Below are 15,000 nucleotides of genomic sequence, written 5' to 3'. Positions count from 1 at the left end.
TAAACACTTTTTAGATGTCAAATTACTCGTAGCACTGTGCAGCGACATCATGTGTGTGTTCGTCATGTGTGTGTTCCTGTTTCGCTTTTTCTGGTGCATCAAACAAAGACGCACATGCAAAACACAAGTGCATCATCACAACCCCGTGGAGGAGGACGTTACTGCAGAATGCAACACCAGCAGGAAGCCTGCAGAGAGGGTCAATGTGCAGAGTGGAGCAACTTTCACAGGAACGAATGAAGCGTCATCTTTGAATATTAAGACGCCCTGAATGCAACCATCATGTCCACGACACGTTGATGGAATGAGAGAGACAACATGAAACGTAGAGTTTCATAGTGTAATAGTAATCTAAAGCTATTTAGATGATCAATTAACAGTAAAAATACCATAACGACTCATTCAAGGTTCTCAAATGAGAACCTTGAATTGCTGCTTTTTTTGGTCATACATGATCATAAATTGGAATATTTTTTGTTCCTTTTATGTGGAAGGAAATGTATTAGTCAGTTTTGTTGGACTTTGAGTTGTGCAGAACAAAACGAGCATTAATAAGAAAAGAAAAGTCCTTTGTTTTGTGTCCCAATAACAGCTGCTTCCTGCAGAACTACAAAATGCAGCATTAAACAGCACAACAGCTGCTGGTAAAGACAACAAGGTCAGCGACGCTGTGGTCAGTCATCCACGTCCAATCAACCACTTCGTAGTGGTCGATAATCGAGGCTGTTGTTGTTTGTTTGTTCCTGGAAACGTAGGGGTCACATGACCGAGGCGTGACCAATCAGAGCAGGACACGCTGTGATGAAGCCCCGCCTTGTGCACACCAAGAGGCTCTGGAGCCGTGTGGCCGCTCGGTGTGAACGAAGCAAACGAAACTGCTTTTAAAATAGAAACGTGCTTGTGTGGGCAAAGCTTTGCTGTTTGCAGCTTTCTGCCTCTGTTGACTTTCAGATTACATTTCCAGAGTTAGTTTAACGCTCAACTGTATGTACAGTTGCTTTGTACCCAGCACGGTTACACGTGTTCATTACAAAGCATCGACACCAGTATACTGCTCCCATATCCTACGAGTGGATTCATGTAAAAACATAGTGTAGGCCAATAGTGAAGTAGAGTCTTTTAGAGGATTTGGATTTATCAATCCTCACATGAAACAGGCTTACAAACAGCTGAGTTGTGAAGTTTAACAGTGAGGACACAGACATGCAGATGCCCGACCAGCAGACCTGAAAGGCCGAGACGACCGCAGCCGACTGATGGATGGTGGTAACTTTAAGCGCAGCGTCGGTGTTGAGTTACACTACACATCCAGACATTAGACACGTCCTCACCTCTCTGAGCCTGATGGAAATCAGCCCAGACGGTCCAGAGGACTCGAGTGTTCACCACCAGAACATCAGACTCCCAGCTTTTAACATCGCAAAGCAACACAAATGAGAAGTTAACTGTGAAATATTTTAGTTTGACGGTGCTCAAACGAGCCTTTTCTGACATGATTGTTTTAACAGTTGCTTCAATCAGTAGTTTATATAATTTATTTCATATCATTTCAGTATAAGTTCAATATAATTTATCCAACACAAACTGTAATAATGTACCGGCTTTATTTCTGTTACAACATGACTGTGAGAGATGCTGAGTGATGCTCGTTGTGCTGACCCAGCATGCACTGAAGAGATGGATGTTGGTTTTAATGGGTTGTGAACACTCAGCAAACCAGAACATTCAGGGTTGTTTTTGGCACTTCCTCTGAAATGCAGCTTCATCGATCAGTTCCTGTGAGAACCTTTTGGTTTACATCAGAGGAACCAGCTGCTCAAAGACACGGCTTCTGCTTTCGATCCGGAAGCGAGCAACAGCGACTGCGCTCACACTTCCTGTGAACGACTGAAATCACATCTAATTAACTCACTATTTTGTGATTTGAGGATATTTGCCGAAGCCTCTGGAGGATTGGCTTTCTTCCTGAAACCCTTGTTTTATTATGCGCGTTAGTGTCTGGTTTCTACCTGCTTCCTCAATCCTCACAACGTCTCCTGCTCTTCTTCCAGTCATCGTCCCAGTGAGTCACACATTGAACTGGGATCCACGACCAGGAAGCAGCTTTAAACCTGCAACCTGACGGGTGCAACGGCGCTGTCGAACATCGTGCTCAAGGTGTAATTAGATGATAATAAAGATAATGAGCCGACGTCTGCTGTGAGGATGGTAAAGAGGCGTGAGAGACATAGAAGAGCTGCTGGAGCTTTTTAAATCTGGAGCGAGGCAAGAAGAGATCAGAAAAAAAGTACAGCTCACGCTGGTGTTGGTGTACGGTTCAGTTTCACTCATGCACATCCTGAACGGCAACTTATGTTCAGATAAAAATGTGCCAGTTCAGACAAAAATCAGCCCGCGGGGTCATTCAGAAGGAACAAACAGGCAGAGACACGCTCACTCGGTCTGCAGTGAAAGAACAGGCGAATTACTTCAAGCGGCGATTCAACAAGTCTATCCGTCGGTTTCATCTGGCTTCATATTCATTATCCCCGTTAACAGGCCTTGCAACAACATTTGCATTCTCCTACACCTCCAATCTCTTTTGCATCTCTTTCATATTGCTTACCATTTCTTCTGTGGAGTTGAAGACCGACCGCATGACCCCCCCCCCCCCCCCCCCCCCCTCAAACAAACCCCACTGAGTCAACGACACTTCTAGAAACAATGGAGGTGATAAGCATTATGAAGCCAGACATGGCAACATGGAGGAAATGACGCATTCATTTCCAGAACTTTGGAAACCGTTGGCTGCTGCTGTGAGGCGAGACTGCAGATAAAGATATTTACTTGACTTTATCAACCTGCAGCTTCATGCCCAAAGGCCAGAGCGAGGGGTTAAGACAGAAAAGAACGTGTCCTTCATTAATCCCCTCGGGGAAATTATTCTGTGTATTTGACCCGTCCTTATTTATTATGAAGCAGTGACGTCGTGAGGAGCAACTGGGAGTTCAGTGTCTTGCTCAAGGACACTTCAACATGCCAATTACGAGGAGGCCAGAGAGCCTCGCGGTCGCAGGGCGGCCTCTCTACCCATGAGCCTCAGCTTCTGCAAAAAGACCCTAACTGGTAGCCAGGAACCCCGTGAATGGTGAGAAGGAGAGGAGAGACTATAAAGATAGAGGTGAAGAAACAACCAGAGAGACCAAGAAAGAGATGGGAAATACACACCTCATCCCTGATGAGTACATCTGGTCCCCAAACAAGGTTACAACACAAATACACACTCAAGAAGTGACACAGGAAATGATGTCATGCCGTGGAAGGACAGGGTGTTTTTTTTTTTAGGGGGGCTTCGAGCAAGCCAAGGAACATAACATACTTTTATAGCCTCTTTCCACATATCTTAGCTATTTATAGCCCAGTTCCCAGAACTTTGGTCCATGTTGCACATGCGACACAGACGGTAAAGATCCCATTGTCACAGGCTGTTAGCTCAGCCAAAGAGAGCCCGGCCAAAGAGAGCTCGGCCAAAGAGAGCCCGGCCAATGAGAGCTCGGCCAATGAGAGCCCGGCCAATGAGAGCCCGGCCAATGAGAGCCCGGCCAAAGAGAGCCCGGCCAATGAGAGCCCGGCCAATGAGAGCCCGGCCAATGAGAGCCCGGCCAATGAGAGCCCGGCCAATGAGAGCCCGGCCAATGAGAGCCCGGCCAATGAGAGCCCGGCCAAAGAGAGCCCAGCCAATGAGAGCCCACAGTTCATCAGTTCTCACTTGATTAGCGGCGTCCACGTCGGGGCTGTAGTCCTGTAGTGTGAACCAGGCGTCAGTCCAGTCAGTCGTATCCGTTGTAAAAACATAAGTGGGTGTTTACGGGGCATCGCTGACACTAATAGATGGGAAGTTCAATAAAAATAGTGCAATAAAGCAATCGCTCTCCAGAAAGCTATTAAAATAATCAGGTATAATGGCAGTACAACAACACTTGGCTTCTCAACAGCAGCGTGTTTTTATTTCCTGTCGAGCGGTCAGTTTTTATTATCCCGCTTTCTGTTTGTCGTCATGAACCCGGTGAGTCACCGTCTTAATGGATCTTATATTTCTGGAGTCTCGAACAGGATGGTGTATTAATGCACTAGGGGTTCTCACCATTAACAAAAATAACATTCAACAACCAATAAACAGCTCAAGCAAGTTTCTCCTTCACACAGAAAAATGAACTGAAACCCGAGAGACGCTGAAACGGCCGAGAAAAACCACACGACAACATAAATGCACGCTTTGGAAAATGTAAATGCACATGCCAGCAGCAACCACGCAGAGCTCAGGTTTAACTCTGTAAGGTGAGGCGGGACAACAACTACTTCCAGGGGACTGCGACGTCTTCGTCTTTCTTGGAAAGCAAGGCCAGACCTCGAAAATAAAAGTCGCTCTGCCCTCAACCAAGCTGTGTCATCGCTGTAAACACACAAACTACTTCAAAACATATATCGTGAAGCTGATAATGTTGTCTCGATCGCTCTCATCACAGGATCTCATCAGGAAGCACGGCGTGCCACAGGTATTCAAACTTCATACAGAAAATAAAGCGCCTCATGCAGCTCATCAGGGAGATCTCATAGGTGGTTGTGGCGCTGCTGTGAGGCACGATGGGAGCTGTGCAGGCTTGTTCCTGTTCACAACAACATGATGAGCAGATGCAACAAAGGACGCAGGCAAACATACAAACCCCACATCTCAACCTCATGTACACCATTGCAGACATAAAGCATGCAGGTTAAGAGATGTTTTAGGACGTATGTGGAGAATGTCGAGCTAAAAAGACTCGAGTTACACAATATGGTTGTCGGAGCAGCAAACACAGGCTTGAACCGAGACGTACCATATGGGCAGGTGTAAACACATGCCGTTTCATCCTCCTAAAGGGAGGACACATTCCTCAACAGCAGGAGGACGCAGCTGGCTGTGTAGACTGGACGAGCTGGAGATTATGGAGATTACACGTCTGTAGAGGAGTCCTGCACACGGACTTCTGTTTGAACAAGACATTGAAACTGCCCTCGGCCGGTCCTGTTGAATGTCCAGGTTTTCCTCACCCATGTGGAATTTGGGAACAAAGGACCTTGTACTGTAAAGTTAATTATGCCCCTAGTGTGAGAAACATGCCACAGAGCGATTGTTTGTTTGTGACGACGCAGAGAAACACAATGAGCAGGAAGTCCAATGTCCAAAAGAATAGCATGTCCAGATCGAAAAGTTTACATATACACACACACACACATATGAAAATGACCCAGCATTGTTGGTTTTGTGTTCTCTGGAGAGACATGCACGCCCCAAGTACAGGTGTGACGCCTCAAGTACAGGTGTGACTGGACGGTTGAGCATGCTGGGTACCCAGCTGAACCTTTTTTTAAGATGATAACGCTAACATAACTGTTCATATCATGTCTGTTGAACTATGTGCAGCCACACCAGACCTGTGTGTGTCATACACGAGGTCTAACGTCCCGAGAGGAGAAGTCAAAAGTCCTTGTTGTTGGCTTCTTGAAGCTACGTTGCGTTACTTTTGTCAAGCTCGTCTGACCGAGCAACATTACCTAAAAGGGGGCGGGCCTTAATGAGGGTCAACTGCGAGGTGCCGTAACATCTTTCCTCATTCATTTCCTGACAGAAGACTTACAAGTTCTGGTTAATCTGACTGCTAAATACTGAATAAAGAGGAAGACACATGGTGACACATTCCTGTTGGGCTGATCGGCCTCGGGGCGGTTTTACTGCTGACTAAGACGATCTCGTGTCAACACAAACCGACCAGCCAAACGACAGATGGTTGTTTAGTTTCAGGGGGAGCATCAGAGGCAACAACATGCCGTGCCACTCGCCCACAGCCCTGTCCCAAATGAAGGCTCTGAATATTTATCACAAGAAATTAGTTCACTCGCCTGGCAAAATTAATCAAAATGCAGTTAAAGAGGAAATTGTGGGTCGAAATAGAGAGAAGCTCACCGCAGAGGAAAAACTCAATTACAGGGAGCCGATGTACAGAGGATGTTTTGTTTGTGCTGGTACATGGACGAGGAGGACGCTTGCAGTTGTAAGAAAGACATTGATGGATGTTTTGGATGAGAGAAGATCCACCGTCATCTGTTCTGAATAAACTCTCCACTCGCTCGTGTTGCAAGTCGTGTGGTTTTGTTTAGTAATTTATTCCTCGACGCATAATGCTGTCAATCGCGTGCAAAGACAGAAGTGTACAAAGTAAATTAACTTTTCAGGATGGTGCTGGACCCAAGTAACGCACGACAAAACCTGGCCTCAGATCGGACGTTTATAACTTCACCATATCACAATATGAACGACTGAATCAGCAACGGTTCAGACAAACAAAACCTGACTCGAAACCAAGTCAATCTGCTTCATCAGACCTGTGTGCTTGTGGTTTGATTCGACCCGACAACAGCCATTACATTTTATGATTCTGTGACATCAATCATGACATGCCAAAAAAAAAGTATAGTGAAAAGTCCTACAGAAATCTCTGCAGAAGTTCCCTGAAATCTAAAAAAAAGGTAAGAAAAGAGTTCCCAGCATCCTACCTGATTGTTTGGTTTGTGCTGTGAGGATCCCGGGATGTTGAGCGAGTGACTCCTGGTGACGGCGGCTCCCGTTGACGCTCTCCTCTGCTGTGAGCGAACTGTCAGCGGCGCTTTCCCCTCAGGCGCCGGCGGCGGGCTGCTGCTGCTGCTCCCTTCGGTCTCCAGCACGGCATCCCAAGGATCCCCCGCGACGCCGGGTACCGCCGGCGCGGCCGCGCCCCCCGACTCCGGGGGTTCTTCCTCGTTCTCGGCTTTGTGCTTGGTGAGAGGGTCCAGGTCCAGCCAGTCGAAGCGGCTGATGCCGGAAGGTTCAGCCGCCGCCGCCGGCTGCTGGGGCGGCGGGTTGGGCGCCAGGGAAGCTGCGACCGCTTGCGAGGAATCCGGCTCGGCGATGGCCGATTTGCCGTTCTTCAAGTATTCTGAGGTGCTGGCGATCTTGTCGAACAGTTTGGCCATCTCTGGGTCCACGGACGGCTGCGGGAACACCATGGCGGCGGCGGCGGCGGCGGGCTGGATGGGGGCGAAAGCCATGAAGGAGGGCTGCGTTGCCGGCATGGCCATGAAGTGCGTCATGGTCGGAGGGAAGCCGTTCTGAAACGTGCCCGGTTTGGGGAAGGGAGCGGAGGGGAAAAGCGGGGTCGGCTGGTGGGTGGGAGTGGACACGCCGGAGCTGGATGGGGTGGAGAGGACAGGCGTCCACTGGCCGCTGTGGAAAGGAGAGCAGCTGCCGTGGTGGCCTCCTGGGTAGGAGGCGCTGAGGTTGAACCCCAGCAGCGACGAAGGCCGGGGCACTTTGCTGTTCACCCCAAAGTTTTCATCCAGCAGGAGCTTTTCCAGTTCCTCATTGGTCAGCTTGTCCACATCAATATCACTGAACTTGCTCTGCTCTGCCTGCTTCTTGGTCTCCGGGAAGACAATGAGGTCCTTCTCGGGTCTGTTGGTGGAGGGTAAGGGCCGAGGAGCAGTAGTGGTAGCTTTGGATGGTTTTGAGGAGGATACGGAGGCTGCAGAGGAAGACGAGGATGTTGAAGCTGAAAAAGTGGGTCTCTTATCCCTTTGCAACTTTGCTAAAGCCTCTTCCTCCATCCGGAGGGCTTCCTCTTTACCCACAACCCCCTTTGGCTGGGGGCCAACCGCCTTGAACCCATTACCACTGGATATCTGGGCCATTGTGTCAACTGGAAGGTGCCATGAGTGTGACGGCTTGGAAGTCCGGGTGGCTTAAAGGGACGCGTCGCAGATCTTTAAACACCTAAAAATAAAAACGTTTGGATTAATGATGATGATCAAGCCGTGGTCACAGAGATTTAAAGCAGAATGCATTTCATTTAGAAACCTTTAGATTAGACCAGTGAGGTAATTCACTGTGTGACAGCTTCAACTGGCAGTTCTTCATCTAAAGTTTCTCTTTTTACTGGAACCCGGCTTTGATTGATTATTGATCGTCATTTGTCCCATCCAAAAAATTACTTGGGCTTGTTTTGGAGTCAAAGGCATAGAAGGCATCGTTCAGTCACGCTACCAGCATGTTCATGACATGCAGATTGATCCGCTCATAACAAACAATCACGACTAGAGCCGAGACTCTCGGCTCCTTTAGACCCAGATTGAAGACCTTTCTGTTTGCTGCCTTCAATGGAACCAGATTCAAGGATATTAATACATAAATCTCATTCATGCATTTTATTTCTTAAACTGCACTGCGACTTGTGTTCTATCTTTTGCTTCTCGACTGTTTTTAATGTTTTAGTGAATGTTCTAAATTGTTTTTGAATCTCGATGTCGATGAAATGTGCTCTACAAATAAACTTTCCTTGCCTTCCTGGAGGGCCTCCTGGCTGTTCACCTTGACACTGCAAGGTGCACTGTGCAGGTGTTTAACCACGCAGCCGGGCTGACCACATACCTACATAAGACCTGATCAAACAATAGAGCAGAGTGATTCATAACAAGGAGGTGACGGATGACTCACACCACTTGCAACGTACAAATCTGTTTGCTTCTCTTCAGGACCGCAACGAACATTTCCTTATCGATTAATCGTAATGATTTTCATCATGATTTTCCTCCTCAAAAACCCCTAAGTTGATGCCACACAATGACGACCCCCATTCTTGATAATCCAAACTATTTCAGGCCGGCCTCCAACAGGCCGGAGCCCACAGCATCCCACGGCACCAGATGAGAACAACATCGAGCAGAGAGAGCGTCTTGTGGTCCTAAACATGACACAGCGCCGCCTCAAAGGGACCATTCATGGACTGATCAAAGCCCCAGGGTTGAGTGAGTTCCTTCCCTCCCCAGGCGTCACCGGCCTCTCCTGAGCTTCCCCTCCCATTGTGGTGCAGAGGGCTGGCTGTGCTGGGGCTCGGGGGCTAGCATAGCACTATTGTGCAGCTGAGGAATTTGGCATGCTAATCAGCCCAACGGGTCTCTCTCTCTCTCTCCCTGGCTTTCTCTCACTCTGTTAGCATTATGTTAGCACCATGGCCCAAGATTGTCTTATCAGCTGTGCTAACACCAGCGGGCAGTGACAATGTGGCTGCATTCATTGGGCATCTGACTCGAGGCGCTTGGTGCCAACTTTGGCAGCTTTGAGGCACTAAAAGCATAAAAAGGTCGCCGTCTCTTTGGCGCCTGCTGTCCCCGATGTCTTCATCCTGTGCAGAGACGTCACATGCTCCGACCAAAGCAGCTCATCTGTGTGTAATTGGTTTGGCACACGGTTAGAAAATACACTATGGCAGATTGAAGCTTCGAAGATAAATCACTGTTCTATAAAAAACAAGGGCAGAGCGCCTTCACAGCCAAGTATCAGGCCAGAGAAGCAGTAACTACTTCCTGATTCTGCATGTAAACATTGTCATCTAAGAAACCGCATCACGTGATCACAGTTCAAACTTTTTTGCCTTGCTGGTTCTATACTGTGTAGAGAACTGCCAATTGGCCAGATAACCCAATACACAGAAGCTCCAGCTGAAGGAAGACGGAGACCAACACAATGGGCGCTATGCTGTTTTAACTAAAAGGAGATCCAACAGCACTGAAATCACCACGGCTCCACGCAGAAGATCCAGGATCCAGATAGTTAGAGTGCTTGAAGTCCATATAAGGCATTAGGATGCATACAAAGAAGGAAAGGCCCACTTCTGGAGGAAAGCCGACAGCAGCCAAGACAGACCCTGCAGCGTGGCAGGATGGCAGCGTCTGGTCCGGTGGGAGCTTCATGTGACATGAACTCTGTGTACGGACTCAGCATAGCCAGTGAAAACGCTTTCAAATAAAACTAATTCACAGAGCTCACAGTAACAGTTTGTACTGGAGAGCATTCGCTTGATGGATTGACAAAGCCATCATCAGGTTTTTTTAACCCCTTAATTTGCCCTTTAGGTAGTTTTAATATTGTATAATTGTCTTACTGTGCTAGCCATGCACACATACATACACAATATGCAAGTTTATGTAATGATCAGCGTATTCCAGATTTTGAATTATGTTTCACTATATATTCAAACCATAGTCTATGAATTTTACGAATATTTGACCTACGATTCATACATATTTAGCATCTTTGGAGATGTTTGGATTTCTATTATAATCAGAGATTAAAGAATAGATTTTCCAAATGTTCAGGTCTGTTGAAGCAACAGTTTTGTTGCCCATATGAGCAATGCAACAGGTTGCGCTTGCTGTCTTTGGGCCTCCTGGTCAGACAAAGACTGAAGAAATCACTTCTTGAGGCAAATTCAACATAAGAATCCACCGTCCTCTTCCTGTGAAAAATCCCTATTTGTGTTATTCTCAAGGAAAACCTGCCAACCGGAAACCAAAAGGAGGATTCACTGCTTCAGATAAACTGTGAAGTATTTCTGCACAGAGCGAGGACATATCTCTTCCTCTGAAAACAGATCACGAGGGGATCGTTTAGCAAGCAGGGATGAAAAGGTTATAAAATCCTGCTTCAGTTTCCATATGAGCACTTGACTATTGTTTCAATACGGACTTTAAACGAATAGTTATTCTATCTTGAGCTAATGGGACTGAGAGTCGTTTTGTCCTTCCAGTAGCTGCATGTGCAGAAGTGCAGATGTTGATGTTAAGATGTTGAGATGTTAGCATCACACTGCACCGCCGAGCAAAGTCCAGCACAACATCCTTCAAAAAAGGAAAATAAGTAACCAGGTCAAGTTTATAGATTCACTCTGCTGTTGCTGGAATGGGGAAAAGTTAACAGTACACTAAATCTTATTTTTCCTCCCCCTCCACACACACACACACACACACACACACACACACACACACACACACACACACACACACACACACACACACACACACACACACACACACACACTTATCTATTGCTGGTGCTGTCTGTGCAGAACATGGAGTCTATAAAAAGAAACCACTGTGGGAGTGAAATCCCCAAATCATGTCCACTTGTTCAGCTGCGATTTAGACAACTATTGTGTTTACAAATTGCATGCAGTGTAATAACAACTCTGTGTTTAGAAACCCGCGAGACCTTTAACTGAACACAGAGGTGCACATGTTGGTGTTGTAAGCGGAGTTTCACACACAACCACTACACAACCAGCAGTTCCTTTACATCTGTGTGTGTGTGTGTGTATGTGTGTGTGTGTGTGTGTGTGTGTGTGTGTTGCCTCTGTAGTCCAGCAAGTTGTCATCTCAAAAGAGGACACGAAGTTAGTTAATGTGACTGTACAACGTCTCTACTGGCTTTCGGAGAGGCGGACCCTTTTCATCTGATCCCCAAAAGTGTGGCCGGTTAGCACCGGTGACTGAACCCCGGTGACTGAACCCCGGTGACTGAACCCCGGTGACTGAACCCCGGTGACTGGACCCCGGTGACTGGACCCCGGTGACTGAACCCCGGTGACTGAACCCCGGTGACTGAACCCCGGTGACTGAACCCCGGTGACTGGACCCCGGTGACTGGACCCCGGTGACTGGACCCCGGTGACTGGACCCCGGTGACTGGACCCCGGTGACTGGGCCCCGGTGACTGGACCCCGGTGACTGGACCCCGGTGACTGGGCCCCGGTGACCGGTGTCCGGGCCCGGGTGTCCGGGGTGTAAAATCACATTCAATGGAAGACATTCAACCGGCTGAAACTCGGTGTTGTAACTGAGCAGCTAGCTATGGACACGACACGTCCATAGTCACGCGAGCCGGTTTTATAGCCGTTAAAACACGTAACGGTCGGTCTTCGACCCGGTAAAACTGGGTTAACGTCGCTGGTTTGTTCCTCCTCGTCTTTAACGAGCACCGGGTCGGTGTTACGGTCAAACTGGCGACCGAGTAAAGTGGGTTACTTTTTCAGCCGAATAGTCTTTTAACACAATAAAAGTGCGTAAACGTTAACTTACCGGCGGCATCGGCACTTCTGCGGTACTTTTCATCGCCGTTGGAACTTTTTTTTCTGTCGGGTGCGAAGTTAGCCGTGAAAACCAAAATAAACGTTACGCAAAACGTCACGTTCACAGGCAACGAAAACTGACGACGACGGCAACGACGACGGCAACTTACACAGACAACTGTTCCGCACTTTAGCAGCGGCTCTGATTTAATAATTTAAAAGTCCCCCGGGCAGACTTGCTTTTTTTGGTGTTGCCAACTATAAACTGCCCCACAACAAGGAAGAAAAGCGGGCTTTAGTCTCACGGGAACCCGCCGGATGCCACGAAGACACAACCATCGAGTTCAGCACGACAAACTTTAACACGCAGACGTTTACTGTTTTTTAAAAAATAGGGTTATTTATTACCTTTTAGCGGTGCGGTGTTTGGAGCCATTTTTCCTGCAGCTGCATTTTTTTCTTTTCCATCCACTTGCACCGAAGAGACGTCAGTTCCTGTTGAGGTGGTTGGCCGCCGCCAGGAGAAGCTTTGCGGAGGAAACGGGGAAGCAGCGCCACCGTGTGGCCCAACCCAGCCAGTGCGGAGGAGAGGAGGAGAGAAGAGGAGGAGAAGAGGAGGAGAGTAGAGGAGAGAAGAGGAGGAGAGGTGGAGAGGAGGACAGAAGAGGAGAGTAGGAGAGAAGAGTAGGAGAGAAGAGTAGTAGAAGAGGAGGAGAGTAGAGGAGAGAAGAGGAGGAGAGGTGGAGAGGAGGACAGAAGAGGAGAGTAGGAGAGAAGAGTAGGAGAGAAGAGTAGTAGAAGAGGAGGAGAGTAGAGGAGAGAAGACGAGGAAAGGAGGAGAGAAGAGAGGAGGAGAGGAGGAAAGAAGAGGAGGAGAGAAGAGGAGGAGAGGTGGAGAGGAGGAGAGGAGGAGAGGAGGAAAGAAGAGTAGGAGAGGAGGAAAGAAGAGGAGGAGAAGTGGAGAAGAGGAGAGAAGAGGAGGAGAGGTGGAGAAGAGGAGAGAAGAGGAGGAGAGGTGGAGAATAGAGGAGGATAGAAGAGGTGAGGAGGAGAGGAGGAGAATAGAGGAGGAGAGAAGAGGAGAGGAGGAGAATAGAGGAGGAGAGAAGAGGAGAGGAGGAGAATAGAGGAGGATAGAAGAGGAGAGGAGGAGAGAAGAGGAGAGGAGGAGAATAGAGGAGGATAGAAGAGGAGAGGAGAGAAGAGGGGTTTGAAGGTACATTTGTGTCTTTTTTACCCAAGCAAATTTCCTCTCAAAGAAGAAATTTGTTTATAAAAAAAAACGCTCTCAAAAAAATTTACGCTCTCAAAAAAAATGCTATCAAAACTAAAATTTGCTCGAAAAAAAAATTGCTCTAAAAAAAAAACAATCTCAAAAAAGAAATTTGCTTAACAAAAAAAAACGCTCCTGAAAAAAATTTAAGCTCTCAAAACTAAAGATTGCTCTAAAAAAAAAAAATGCTCTCAAAAAAAGAAAAAAGAAAATGCTCTCAAAAAAAAAACTCTCAAGACTGAAATTTGCTCTAAAAGAAAAAATTTGCTCTAAAAATAGAACTTGCCTAACTAGACAAGTTTCCCTCAGAGCAGTTCCAGGTCTCCACAACATGGTGCAGATCTTCAGGTGACTGGAATGAAGACGTTCACACAAGAGAGGAACCATTTAAAGCTCATGAAGCTTCTTCCTCTGAGAGGTGAAGTTGTAGTACTGACATGTTACAGCGCTACACACATGTTTTACACACAACCAAACTCACAGGAGTTATTTTAACTTGTATCATACATGCGTAGCTAACCTCAGCTAACATAGCATCAGGTGCATGTACCGTTAGCCGCTGTGGGCTAACAGTACATGCATTTCTTTTTTTTTTTGAGAAAGTTTTTTTTTTTTTAGAGCGTTTTTTTTTAGAGCAGTTTTTTTAATTGAGAGCAAAGACACAAATCTACCTTCAGACAGGAGTTCACTCAAATGTGCTGAGGGTGAGGTGTTGTTTGCAAACTGACAAACTGTTTATGATGTAACCTGTCACCAGAAATGGTCTCAGAAGTAGAAGAGAACTATAATAATAGAAACATAATTAATACAAAATGAGAATGATGTCCAATGCAGTTTACTATCTGTTTTCAGAGGGACATGTTGTACTTTGTACTCTAACAGTGTATTAAATGACTACATAATGAATTAATTATGCCCAATCCAGTTTAACACAACAATCCCTCATGTTTCCCTCATTAAAGCTCTGGTCCGCCCTCGTCTGGCTTTCACGTTCAGGAGCGCCACGTACAGTTTGGCTCCACGCGCCTTAAGCCACTGGGGGTGACCCTTTTTTTCTGCTCTGTGACTGACAGCTCGAGCAGCCAATCGGCTCTCAACGCGACTGTTCTACAAAGAAAGGGGACTCTTCTGCCCAATCGGGAGCGGTCGGGGGCGGGGCGTTACCATGGCGATCACATTCTATTCCCTCCCCCCCTCTCTGCAGGTTGTGGAGGGCTCGTGTCGGCGGATGACAGCTGTAAACAAGCTGCGGTGAAGCTCGCGCACTTTGAGGAGAACCACACGGGGAAGAGCAGCTCAAAGTAAGTATTAGCAAGTACATGTTATTTTACTTGAAATGTGGTTCATTCCACTCATTGCGTTTTATGACACCATATGGCTTGTTGTGTAGCTTTGTTTTCCCGCCGCAACAGCAACGGGATAATAAATGAACTAGCAACCGTCTTCACCTAACAACCTGCTCTCAGCGGCTAACGTAAAGCGGCTCCGCTGTCGTGTCGCGTGTCAGTTGCAGGTCCACCGGGCTTAAGGGAGAGGAATTGCTTTAAAGTGAGCTCACCGGCTGTTTATCCACCAAACACGTGTGAGTCTCTGCTAGTGGCCGAGAGTTGTTTTTTTGGGGCGATTAAGACTAAAACCCTAATAACCCTCAACTGGAGTTGTGGGTTTGTGCCCTTTTTGTAATGCTTGAGGAAAAATCTGTTGTCTTTTGTAAAGATAAAGCACCTGCCACACACACTCCACACGTTAATAAGATTTAAAAAAATAAAATAA

The 15,000-nt window shown here is 47.2% G+C and overlaps 2 protein-coding genes across 3 annotated transcripts in view; one reads left to right on the top strand and one right to left on the bottom strand.

Annotated features, from left to right (window-relative positions):
• pik3c2a (phosphatidylinositol-4-phosphate 3-kinase, catalytic subunit type 2 alpha) overlaps nt 1-12,515 on the bottom strand; it is a 40,535-nt gene extending 28,020 nt beyond the window's left edge. The window contains 2 exon segments of the mRNA XM_068596606.1: nt 6,574-7,825; nt 12,363-12,515. Of these exon segments, the coding sequence (XP_068452707.1) occupies nt 6,574-7,743 (1,170 nt within the window). The 5' untranslated portion in view covers nt 7,744-7,825; nt 12,363-12,515.
• The window catches only part of LOC137799783 (nucleobindin-2-like), an 11,045-nt gene continuing 7,890 nt past the window's right edge, over nt 11,846-15,000 (top strand). The window contains exons 1-3 of one of the 2 annotated variants that reach the window (XM_068596608.1): nt 11,846-12,995; nt 14,432-14,528; nt 14,735-14,809. The gene's annotated coding sequence lies outside the window, so the exon portion shown is untranslated. The remainder of the gene's footprint in view (nt 12,996-14,431; nt 14,529-14,734; nt 14,810-15,000) is intronic. The other variant, XM_068596607.1, reaches the window with a different exon arrangement.

The sequence above is a fragment of the Clinocottus analis genome, unplaced genomic scaffold (genome assembly GCF_023055335.1).
Source record: "Clinocottus analis isolate CAN_PGR_092001 unplaced genomic scaffold, fCliAna1.0.p SCAF_38, whole genome shotgun sequence".
NCBI lineage: Eukaryota > Metazoa > Chordata > Actinopteri > Perciformes > Cottidae > Clinocottus > Clinocottus analis.
The sequence above is the reverse complement of the archived record's forward strand: the minus strand, read 5'-3'. Positions and strand labels throughout refer to the sequence as shown.